The following is a 12550-nucleotide window of genomic DNA, read 5'->3' as shown; positions in this document are numbered from 1 at the left end:
TAATCTCAGAGGAGTCACACCTTGTTGGGTGTTTTGTTAAAGAGATGTTCTACAAAAGAAAACTAATTTGCAGGGGAGGATGAAGCTTTCAGAAGTGTATTTCTACAGCGGGCAGAACACAGTATTGATTTGAAATCTTTACATGAACTTTTAACAGTTTATTAGTGCTGGCAGAGAATGTGTTCCCCCATATCACGCTTACAGAGCCTAACATGATTGGTTGAAACGCCCTGTTCCCCAATACTGAGCTTGCCTGCCATAAGGCTTTAGATATTGATCTTAAGTCTGATCTGGGAAACTAACACACCATAATAACACAATCTAGAAGGAGACAATTATTGTCTGTGTGAGTAGAAAAACAAAAACCTACAGATAGGTTGTGAGATGAGAGATATGTCCTGGAGTATTGATATTTCTTATAATCATGTGACAGTAAAAGAATAGGACATTGCTCCACAGTTTTTTAAGGATGCCTAAAGGAAGAGGGTTACATGAGGGCCCAGTGCAGACAGACAGGGATGGTCCTCAGCAGCTCTGGCAGCGGATCTTCATCACAGAGACGCTGCCACACAGATATCAGCATAGGTGACAGTCGTCCCCACCAGTGCTGTACATGGCGCACACACACACACACACACACACACACACACACACACACACACACACACACACACACACACACACACACACACACACACACACACACACACACACATACATTCAGTTTAAGAGTCATTTGAGGGAATATCCACAATGACTTCCACCACCTTTTGAAGTGGGAAGTGAGTCAAGAAGTTATATTTGCCAAATACAACTAACTGCGGTGGAATTTATATTTTGTCTTGAAAATATTTTTTTTTTTTTAAAACAATAGATCAAATAAGAATAGATCAAATAAATCAAATAACAAAATGGAAAACTGTTCAGACCTTGTTGAAATAGATGATAATGATCTAGAGGAGGCTATAGTTATACCAGGACAGAGGAGGCTCATCCTTAACTATAGGATATTGTTTAAAGCTTGAACGTATAGTCCAGTTCACATCAACGTCTATGTACCACGGTGGAGATGAGAAGCAGTGGACAGCGGAGGGGGATCTCAGACCACGCCCTGTTGACCTCCGTGGAGGAGCGGGCACAACGTGCGCTGGCACTCAGCATACCCTGGGGGGAGGGGAGAGGAGGAGGGGATTGGGGGGGATTGGGGATCAGGTCAGTACTGAAGGATGGGAGCAGAGAGATGTGTCAGGTGTTGTAGATGGGAGATCTCACCCTCAGAAGGTGTGACGTGACATGGTAGGGCAGCAGTGCAGCCGGAGAGCACAGCCTCCTCTGATGCACACACGCAGACCCAAAGGAAAGCAGGGGGAACACACACACACACACACACACACACACACACACACACACGTGAATGTTATTAGTGTCTATGCTAATGGTATGTGTGCAACTGTATATTTTATCCATAAACAACACCTGAAGCAGATCTGACGAAACAATCAAAGCACATCAAGTAGTGCATCTGCTCACCTGATACTGGTTGACATGCTCTATGCTACTGTTGAAGTCCAGAGTCCATCCCTGGTCTGCGTTTCTCACTGCGACAACCAACAACTCCGCTGGGAGGGCTAGGAGAACTCTGTGTCACAAAGTCAAGTCAAGTCAACTTTATTTATATAGCACATTTCATACACAAGACTCCATGAGCGTCATACAATAAAATAAACCAGGATTTCATGAGTGCGTAAGACAACTGGATTTGAAATAGTACATAAAAGATATATGAAAACAGCATTTAAAAGAATGCATGGAATACATTTGAAAAATATATTAAAAAGTAGCAGAAAGCGAAGGTGAACATAAATGTTTTTAACCTTACTTTAAATGTAGTAAATGAAGTCTCAGAGCTTCAGGAAGTTTCTTCTAGCTATGTGTTGCATGGCATCATTTAATGGTTTATAGGTGAGCAGCAGTATTTTGAAATTAATCCTCTGACATATTGGGAGCCAATTCAGGGATTTTTCATTTTTAGAACTCTATTAGCTGCATTCTGAACAAGACCTAGAAAGATCTTGATTAGACATGAGTCCTCTTAGTCATGTTTTTGGAGTGATAGTTGGCCGATGATATCACTGACTTGATGTGGCTGTTGACATTCTTATCTGAATCTATAATAACGATTAATAATAAAGATTTCTGGTTTGTTGTAGACTTAAGGCTTAGTTATGGTTCCACATCGACGCAACGCATGGGGGTTTATGGACCCATTACGTCCTTGCGGACCCAACGTGTGCGTCTGTGTGGTCATTGCGTTGCATCAACGTGGAACCATAACTGAGACTTTACTTTCTGTTAAAAACAAATATCTCAGTTTCGTCGCCTTATTTAGTTGTAGGACATTCTGGCACATCCAGTCCTTGACCTGCCCAATGACACAGCAGATCTATAGTCAGACGAAGACGATAGTCACTCAGTTGTTGATAGGGCTAAAAAGATTTGTGTGCAATGTTGTTATTTCAGATAATTAGCTGTAGTGGGATCATGTCAAGGTTAAATAAAGATGGACCAAGGATTGTACCTTTGGGTACTACCTCCACACGCAATGTTAGTTAGTTCAGATACATAGTTACTAATGGAGACAATGTAGTTCCTGTTTTGTATATATGACCTAAACCAGTTCAATATTGTGCCGGATGGCACAGTATTGAGTGGTGAAGATTGTCAAATGCAGCACTGAGGTCCAATAGTATCAATACTGAAAATTTGCCTGATTTTTTTGTTTTTTGTTTTGTTGAGTGTTGTTTAGAGTGTTGTGTTATATGTGTTATCTGTGTGTTATGTGTTATCTGTGTTATCATCTGTGTTATCATTTACAACTTTCATAAAAGCAGTTTGCGTGCTATGAAGGGGGTCAAAATCCTGACGGAATTGTTACAGCTACCAGTTGAAGCTATTTATTTTTAAAGGGATTTAAAATCGTTCAAGGCTTTTCAACAAGAAAAACTCAAACATCCACACACACACACACACACATTTGTGTGTGTGTGTGTGTGTGTGTGTGTGTGTGTGTGTGTGTACCTATTCCATGCGTGTAGTGTTTGCTGCAGGCGTAGCTCTCTGCCGATGCACTGTGAGTCAGAGTTCCCAGCGGAGGAGCACCTCACAGAGAGCAGCTCAAACAGGAAGTGACATACCTCCTCCCTGCCACTGTGACCGTTCAGTTGCATCTCATAAACCAACTCCTGGACAAACAAAATTATATCTGAGCAAGTGCATCAAAAGCTACACCTCAACATAGAGTGCACAATAAGCAGGAGAAGAACATTCTGCCTTCTGAACATGCAGCAATGGAGCAAATGCTGCACTTAAGTGATACTTTTTTCTTACTTTTACAAATGCATGCATGCAAACACAGACCTGTAATCTAGATAAGATGTCTGGTAGACATGTGCCTGTGTCTTGAAGTCTTGGGCCACTTCTCTCCAGGCTTCTGTAGAAAACATTGAGCCAAACACATTGGCCTTCAGAAAAGGATCCCTAATTTAAGTTCCTGTACTATACATTGTTGAAAGAAATTATACAATGTCCATCCATCCATTGTTTTAAGATTATTTAACTTATCTACACCAAAGAAAACCTCCAGACTTATCATCTGCAAGGTGGTTGTTATCAGCAGGGCACAGTTTTAGTTTGAACGGTTTATAATATTCAGACTTATCAGCGTGAGGTAAAGACGTTCCTGAATTTACTGTTGGGATTAAACGTATCTTATCCAGAAAGTAGCATAAATCACATTAGGTTATAGTTCTCGTGTTTACTCAAGACAAAAAAGAGTTAGTTTAAGCAGTAACCACATTGATGTAAACACTTTTACTGATTATTTAATCTGGGAAGCAATTGAATGGCTCCTTTCAAGACCTGTTGGAGAGGAAGTCCTGTGGTGACCCTTCTTGCTGGTCCATGATGGCGTTGAGTATGAGGGTGCATAGAGCTCTCATGTCCCCTCCACAGCCCCCCTGCTCCACAGGACCAGAGAGGTAGCACTCCATGCAGGCCCACTGCTGGTACTCCTGCCTAAATCACACACACACACACACACAAAAATGAAAATGTGTGTGTGTGTGTGTGTGTGTGTGTGTGTGTGTGTGTGTGTGTGTGTGTGTGTGTGTGTGTGTGTGTGTGTGTGTGTGTATGTCTATGTTCAGTATGTGTGTGTGTGTGTGTGTGTGTGTGTGTGTGTGTGTGTGTGTGTGTGTGTGTGTGTGTGTGTGTGTGTGTGTGTGTGTGTGTGTGTGTGTGTGTGTGTGTGTGTTTAGGTGTGCCTATGTTTGGTGTGTGTGTGTGTGTGTGTGTGTGTGTGTGTGTGTGTTGGCTGCATGCCTGTTTATTTGTGTGTATACGCATTGAGGTGTTACCTATCGGGGTCAGATAAGACGTCTTCATTCCGCTGTACTCTTAGTTCAGCTGCCAGCCACTCTGACAAAGACAACTAGATAAAGGGGGAAAATATGGAATTCCTCATGCATTGGTCAATATCAATAACAAAAGCCAGAACTGTGCACATGCACATAAACAGCAAAAGCGTATTTGACGTAATTTGATATACACACTTATATCGTGTGAAGGCAGAGACTCCACTGATTAAAACTGTCAAAAACCGTCCATATTATTCTCTGATTCTCTCTCGCTAAACTAGAGGCAAAAAACATCAAGAACAAACTTCACTTATTCTTTTTATGATCAAATAAATGTCTTGCTTTTGTTGTTTATGTCATCAAAGTGGTTTTTGATTTTGTTTTTTATGTCATCAAAGTGGTTTAACCAAAATAAAAGGATAATCCAGTGTCTGGGCTCCATTTTGCAACTAAAGATTGTGTACAATAGCAGCTAATGGAGGGTTTCAGAGGACTTATGAAAATCGCCTCCAATCAGAACACATGGTATTTGTCGCCATCTGATGGCTGTATGGTGCAATTGCGATTGTTTGGCTTTGGGTGCCATATATTTATGAAAACACCTTTCCACGAAAGGGCAAGAAAAAACTCCTTTAATTAACAAGGAACAAATCTTGAGAAGGAACACGTAGTGTCCCTCCTTCAAGGGATGGCCTAGTAGTATTACAAGCCAACATTTTAAACACGATGGGAAAAATATTGAAAATGCTCTCCTCCACCTCACCCGGTATTGCGGTAGCTGTGCCAGTTGGCTGAAGGTGGGGTTCCTCCACAGCTGCCAGGCAGAATTCCTCCATGTTGCCATGCAGGTGTCTGCGGTGCCACCCCACCGCCTGGGGTCCAACTCCTGCCACCCGTCCACTTGAGGGGGCTCACTAAGGGTCTCAGGGGAGGCGGCGGCGCTCAGTGGGGCCCTGCGAGCTTCAGGCAACAATCTCGGGACGAGGTACAGGAGCTGAACACAAAGCACACATATCAGGTTCTGTAGCTGCTATCGAAGCTAGAATCCCCACAACCACAGAAGAAGTAAGGATAGTATCTAGATGCAGTTTCCTGTCCATTGCCCCAAATAAACCAGAGCCAAGATCCAATGTTCAATCCTTTATTTATCTCACGCAGGATACCCAAAACAACCATCACAGTCCCTCAGAAAAATAAAAGCAGGATTAACATGCAGAATAAGGACGCATGAAAGAGAATCACTGAAGGACTATGCTTGTTGTTTTGTGTAGCCCACGAATAAAGGATTGAACATTGCATCTTGGATCTACGGTATGTTTGGGAAAACAGACTAGAAACTGCTACTTGATTTGATTCTTACTTCTACATTTAGGAAGCAAGACCAGAGTTAAGAAGAGCACTACATCAGATCTTAACTTCTACATTTGGCGAGAAAGCCAGGAGTTAAAAAGAGGACTACATAATCTTAACTTCTACACCAGCTTCTTCGACTTCAACTACTGCCTCAACATGCACATCATTTGGGTAGTTTGACAGCGCAGCATATGTGTGAGCATCAAGTTGCTGTACCTTCTTGACAAGACCAGTGGGTATATAGTCCTGCAGCTCTTGTAACGGTAGTGGGTTGCTTCTGCAGATACCATAGCATACAGCGGCCACGGAGATCCTATAATAATGAACAAAAGTCACATTGGTCAACCTGTTGCGTTAGTGCACATACTGTGTCTGTGGGTATGTGTGTTTATGCATGCACCTTTCAAAATTGGGCCTGTTTTCCAGTATAATGAAATGACCCACATGAACAGTTTGTCACTAACACGGCCAGTGATAATAAGAGCCCATGAGAATTATTTCTAATGAGCCCTTCTCCAACAATGACAATTAGGGGTATTGCACACTACATGAAGGGCTGTGCAGTGTTCCTGGATGTAAACTTGTTCATTGTAGCAACAAGACCATCCTTAGGGAGGGCCCAGGGTCCATCTGTATTTAGGGGCCAAAATAATCTTGATCATTATCATTATTTGAATATTTTTATTAGAATAACAACTCTTTAATTTATTATTTCAAAACGTTTTAATTCTCCAGCAGGATAACTTTTCCAACTATGACTATTTGGGGTATTGCACTTTACGTGAACGGCTGTGCAGTGTTCCTGGATGTACACTTGCGTGACAAAAACATGTTCATTGCAACAACAGGTCATGCAACTCTTCCCCTCGTCCCCCTGAAGAGCAAATTAAAAGACCATCCTAAGGGAGGGCCCAGGGTCCATCTGTAATTAAGGGCCAAAATAATCTTGATCATTATCATTATTTGAATATTTTTATAAGAATAACAACTCTTTATTTGATTATTTCAAAACGTTTTAATTATCCAGCAGGATAACTTTTTAAGAGGACTTTTTAAACATAAGATAGATTGTAAAAAATAAAACTATTGGTTGGAACCAAACAAATACCAAGATCTAGGCACGTTCATTTAGTAAGAGTTTGAGAAGGAGGGTGAAACACCAAGAAGCCCGTCTGACATCAACGTTTCCCGCTAACATGGTGACTGAATCCTACGGCCCCCCTAAAGCGACCCTGTTCTGTTTCTTCGTCTGGCTAGCTTGGTACCAAGCAGACTTGGTAGTGCAGGACTTTTTTGTTTGTTATCAGCTCGTAAGATGCTTTGGATAAAATAATCTGCCAAATGACTTAATAGAAACATAGATCTCAAATGCATCGGAAATGTCTAGCGTACAATAATTTAGATTTGTTTCTGCTTGTGAGCTCCCAATACTGCACAGGAAATAAAAATGAGGCCACAGAAACAAGGTTGGTATAATTGTCACCCTAAAGAATAATTAAGGGAACAAAGCAATCAGAATCAATGTTTCACCCTTCAGTCTAGGCGGCTTGGATTGCGAAAGCATGGTCACTATTAGGCATAGACATAGGTCAAGATTAACCAGGGTAAAGTTAATCCAAATGGAACCATAGGGGGCGCAACAGCAATAGATTGAAAACTTTGAAGAAGCAGAACTCTATTCCAACGTTATCAACTGTCTTCATAACCCCCCTGCTAGACTCAGGCCCATATTAACACAATGTGGTGCCCCTGGGCACTATACCTCAACTTTACCCCTGTATTTTATTACATTATTATTATTGTTATTTTTATGATATTAATATTCATAATCGAGTAATGTATGGTCTTTCAACATTTTCAGGTGGATAATATAAAAAAATTACGATTATTTTTTTTAAAGCTTGTTTCATGTGGTGCCCCCCCACTGGTTGTCAGTGGTTGGTGCCCCTGGGCACAGGCCCAAGTGCCCTTATGGATAATCCGCCCCTGGCTAGACTGGGCACGCAAGCGTCGCGTTGCATAGCTTAGAGTCGAGCAGTAAGGAAAGGCTCCCACTCTCATCCATGAGAGCTGCTAACTGAGCCCGTCTGAAGCACAGCAGACGCGCAGCAAAATGCTCTAAAAGACTTCTAAAAAGAAGTCTAGTTTTATGCGTGTCAACACGTCCCTCTATGAATAAACTGTGTTTTCAAAGAAAGTAAGCCAGAATCTACACTGCGATGTGTCCGTTGAAGCAGGTCGTAAGGAACCGCGACCGCAATGTGATGCAACGCAACATGACGCAACGCAACTTGACCTGATGCAACACATAGCTGCGCTTTCAATGCTCGGTGTAGCTCCTGGGTGAGGCTTGGCCCCTGATAAATGCTGCTTGCACCTTTGGGACCAAAGTGTGAGGCAACCTGTTGTATTAGTGTTTTTAATATAACTATTACTGCTGTGTCGCTTTTTATGAAACTTTCCACATCTGTAGAGGCTGACTAAATATTAAAGGAGACATATTATACCACCAGGTGTGAGTGTGAATAGCGGTTACAAGCCATTTTGAAAATCTGCTTCTTCTGACATCACTAGTGGGCGTGTACACCTAGATGTATGACAGATAGATGAGCAACGTTTGCTACATGTTTGCTTCCATAGAGCACTCACACCCGGTGGTATAATATGTCACCTTTAAGAGAGAAGATTTCTTTTTCAAAAATGAATTGGCACTATGGCAATAGTCCAAAAACAAGCATATCACCTGACCCCTTTGAGTTACAGTCATGAGAATTTGCCAACACACGCATCTCCTCACGATAAACAAATCTGCCTCAAGAACCTATGACTACCGTCTGATAGATTTCCCGCCATTTAGAATTTTGGGAAAAACACTAAATTCCATAGGGATTTTCTTTTTGACTTGGATCTAAATCCCTTGGCAGATACCCTCTATGGATCAATAGCTTCCATCTTACAAGAAAGAAAGTTTGTACACAAAAAATTCAAGCCCCCAGGAGCCAAAAAAAGGGTGTGCTTTAAAACATGTATGGACTTACATGCTTATTTCAACTTCCTATGATCTCGACTTCAATAGAAAAGTTGTTCAGCATAAATTTGTGGACAAGATGACATCCCCACATTTCCAATTGTGGGGATGGCCTGACACTAAAATGACCACATAGATAACCACCTAGACAGATTATTTGATTTGAGCGGGACCAACTTAGTGACTGTTGGGGACAAAAAATTCTAACTGCTCAAGTAACAGAGCTGCCAACTCTCGCGGTTTCACCGTGTGACACATGGTTTTGCCTGCTTACACACGCTCACACATCCAATTTCTCACGGCAAAACCCCCCCCCGTCAACAATCCCGATCGCCCCCCCCATCAACATTTACGCCCGCGGATCCTGCTATAAGGTATGCAAGGAGCCAAAAGGCAGGGTTAACTAAAGCCAATCATCATCAAACTTCAAGATGAACGGCTCCGAAGTTCATCCAATTTGGGCCACAGGGGGCACTATAGCAATCAACAAAAATGTTAACTTTGGACGGCAAATCTTTTAACCCCTTTCACCTACTGTCATGAAATTTTGTAAACACTTGTCTCTCCTCAGGATGAACAAATATTCCCATAACCTGTATCAACATGGCTGCCCGCCAGCCTAATTAGTACAATCAAGGCGGGGTTAAATGAAGGCAATAATCACCAAACTTGGTGTAGGGCTGTAGGCCTACGTAAAGCAGTGGTTCTCAAAGTGTGGGGCGTGCCCCACTGGTGGGGAATAGAGACGTGACAGGTGGGGCGCGACAAACGGGAGGAAACTTCACTGAAAACTCCATATTTCTTATGGTAGGAGCGAAAGCTTGACAGTAGGGCTGGGCGATATGGACCAAAAGTCATATCTTTTCAAGCAGAATGTCGATATAAGATATATATCGATATTTGTTCACAGTGGCGACTGGTCATTAGGGGCAGGTGGGGCTCGGCCCCACCTACTCTCACAAGAAAAAAAAAAAAAAAAAATTAAAATTAAAATTAAAATATAATAAATATATTATATTAAAAAATAATATGTATATATATATATAAAATAAAAAAATCTCCCCAGAAAGTACTGTAAAATAATAAGTTTGGCGCTTTTAGTTCATTTGTAGTCGACCCTAGCTTGCTTCTTCCGGCTGAGTTCATCCGGTGGGGCAAGAGGGGCTCTAGCCCCACCAGCCCAATGTAATGTGTATTGGGCTTGAAAATTTGAAATGCGCATGCTCAGAGTGTTTCTCTGTTGAAGTGGACGGAGATTATTTTACTTCCTGGTGGGGCTAGCCCCACCGGCACCGCCATGGACATATATGGTTCGTTCCACTACAGCGTAATGTGTGTGGCGCGCGTGATGAGTCATGACTCGAGTGACCTAGTCCTCACCTCACGTATTCAGAATTTTATTAAAAGGTTTTATTATTGAGCTATTGACGTTTAATACGTAACAGTGCTTGTGTACATTTTTATTGGTTATTGAACTGTTAACCCGCGAACTTGGGTTCAATATGTGTAGAAAGACTCCCTTTGTTTACGTGACGTTGCCTAGCAACGCTGCGCATGTGCAGCCTTTATCCGCTTCGTTCTGAGTTGGAGAGTAGCACGTTTAAGTTCAAATAGTAATTAAAGTAGTTTGTTACTATACAAGTTAAGCGCCTGTAACATCAGTGTTAAATGCGTATGTGCCGGTTGGTGTGCATTGGTGTGCACTCCGCTTAGCATTAGCATGCTAAGCGGAGTTAGCTTTATTCACGTCTTATGTTGCCTTACTATGTCATATGGATGAGATTCATGTTGCTTAGCGTAATGCCCCATCCACCGCTTGTTTTGCATGTCCCGCAAACCAACCAGTGGAAGTCAGGGGAGGGCGAAATAGTTTTGGAAAGCACCACTACTGCGATGAGGTTGATTTGTTTATCGGCGTTACCATGGCGATCATGACGGTACTGAGCATAAAGTCAAAAGTAGATGAGACGATAGAGGGGTTAGAAAGGGGGTTAAAAGGATTTTTATTTCAGTTATCCTATTTTTGCACCGAAAATATTTGAAAACCATGAAAGTTTAAAAAGTAAAAAATAATGACCGCTACACAAGCAAAGTTTCACAGCGCCCCCTAGGTTCTATGAACGCCCCCGTTGAGAAACCCTGAGGTAGATCATCTGTTGGAGCACAGATTTGAGACCCTTACTGTGTGTTCACACCGCACTTTGTCCCATTTCGCCTATTTGCGCGAATAGGCGAATGTTGCCGCGCGACAAATCATAATCTGTCGCTGTGCATTTTTGTGTGCATTCGCGGGGCGAATTTTTTTTTTGCCTGACAACGGTCATTCATGCCATTCTCATCAACCATGGCCGAGATGTGTGTCTGTACCTGTTGTGGAAGAGGGAGAGCCCGTCGTTTATGGGTTAATAATATAATCCGGAGGCGCACACCGCTTTGTGCCGTGATATTATATATATCGTATATATTATATGATATAGATATTTATATATTATATGTAGATATAGAGCGGGAGTCGCAAACGGCAACAATCACTTTCTCCTCCAAGCTGCGGTTCACTGAACGGTTGAACGGTGATTGGCTGTTTTACGTTACTTCACCCAGGGAGTGAACTGATTGGCTGTTACGTGACGTCACCCAGGGAGTGAACGCTGATTGGCTGTTTTACGTTACTTCACCCACGTTACCCACAGGGAGTGAACGCTGATTGGCTGTTTCAACGCGAATGCCGCGAAGAAGTTGAAATATTTTAACTTTATTCGCGGGGCGAATTATTCGCGGCGCGAATCCACGTGAACGCGCTCGCCGTTCACGAGGAAAAATTTCGCGCTGTCAATCAAATCTTGTCGCGCGTATCGGCGAAAAAAAAATTCGCCCGATTCGCGTCTCCACGTTCACTTAACATTGAAACGTGTCGCGGGGCGAAGTGCGGTGTGAACACACCTTTAGTCTGGAGGAAAAATTAGAGGTAAAACGCCTTGGTCCCCACCATCCAAGGGATTTTGGCATTAGCCAAACCGCTGGCAAAAACATCTGTGCATTTAGTGTGGAGTTAAAAAAAAAGGGTTAGAAAAAAAAAATATATATATATATATATATTAATATTAATTATTTTAAAAAAAAATAATAAAAAATATTAGCCTAGCCCCACCTGTTTTTTACATGTAGAAACGCCACTGTTTGTTCATGCAATAAAATAGGTGCCGTCGCCGCACTCCAACTCGTCATTCTATATCAGGGGCGCCGCATCGCTGTGCTCGTTAACCTGCCTTGCTGATTGCAAACTCAATCCTAAATTTGGGTGTAGGCCAGGGTAGCTAAACATTTTAAAATTAGTCAGTCAAAAACAGTCGGAGCAAGATGTGGCAAATACATATTTTGCGCTGAAGGAGATTTAAAAAAGTGACGCGAGTGGAAGAGCGGGGCCGGGGCAGAGTGTGTGTGAGCCAGAGGCAGAGCGGGATGGAGAGAGATAAGCAGAGCAGAGTCCTGCACGGCTCTTATTTTGCAAACCCGCACCCGTCCTTACCCGCAAAACTTAAAACCACATCCAACCCGTGTTCCGACAGTAACGCGAATTACATTCCGCACCCAGAATCTATAAATTGATACCGACGCCCGACCCGCACCCGAAGGAAAATTAGACATAAAAGATGGAACGCCAGGGAATTACACTAGTGGTGTTTGGCGTGGTGCTTTAGATTGCCGTGCAAAAAAGCACATCATCCACTGTTGACAGTTTTAGTTGACTCCTCCG

At 42.4% G+C, this 12550-nt stretch overlaps 1 protein-coding gene across 1 annotated transcript in view; it reads right to left on the bottom strand.

The window, feature by feature from the left end:
* The window catches only part of fanca (FA complementation group A), a 56540-nt gene that overhangs the window by 3385 nt on the left and 40605 nt on the right, over nucleotides 1-12550 (bottom strand). The window contains exons 26-35 of the mRNA XM_084477547.1: nucleotides 5985-6081; nucleotides 5179-5409; nucleotides 4416-4489; nucleotides 3919-4074; nucleotides 3418-3490; nucleotides 3079-3242; nucleotides 1531-1639; nucleotides 1273-1332; nucleotides 1060-1164; nucleotides 492-607 (exon numbers count right to left, since the gene is read on the bottom strand). Of these exons, the coding sequence (XP_084333673.1) occupies nucleotides 492-607; nucleotides 1060-1164; nucleotides 1273-1332; nucleotides 1531-1639; nucleotides 3079-3242; nucleotides 3418-3490; nucleotides 3919-4074; nucleotides 4416-4489; nucleotides 5179-5409; nucleotides 5985-6081 (1185 nt within the window). The remainder of the gene's footprint in view (nucleotides 1-491; nucleotides 608-1059; nucleotides 1165-1272; nucleotides 1333-1530; nucleotides 1640-3078; nucleotides 3243-3417; nucleotides 3491-3918; nucleotides 4075-4415; nucleotides 4490-5178; nucleotides 5410-5984; nucleotides 6082-12550) is intronic.

This window comes from Micromesistius poutassou, assembly GCF_964030765.1.
Source record: "Micromesistius poutassou genome assembly, chromosome: 13".
Taxonomy (NCBI): Eukaryota; Metazoa; Chordata; class Actinopteri; order Gadiformes; family Gadidae; genus Micromesistius; species Micromesistius poutassou.
This window is presented reverse-complemented; position numbering and strand designations above follow the sequence as displayed.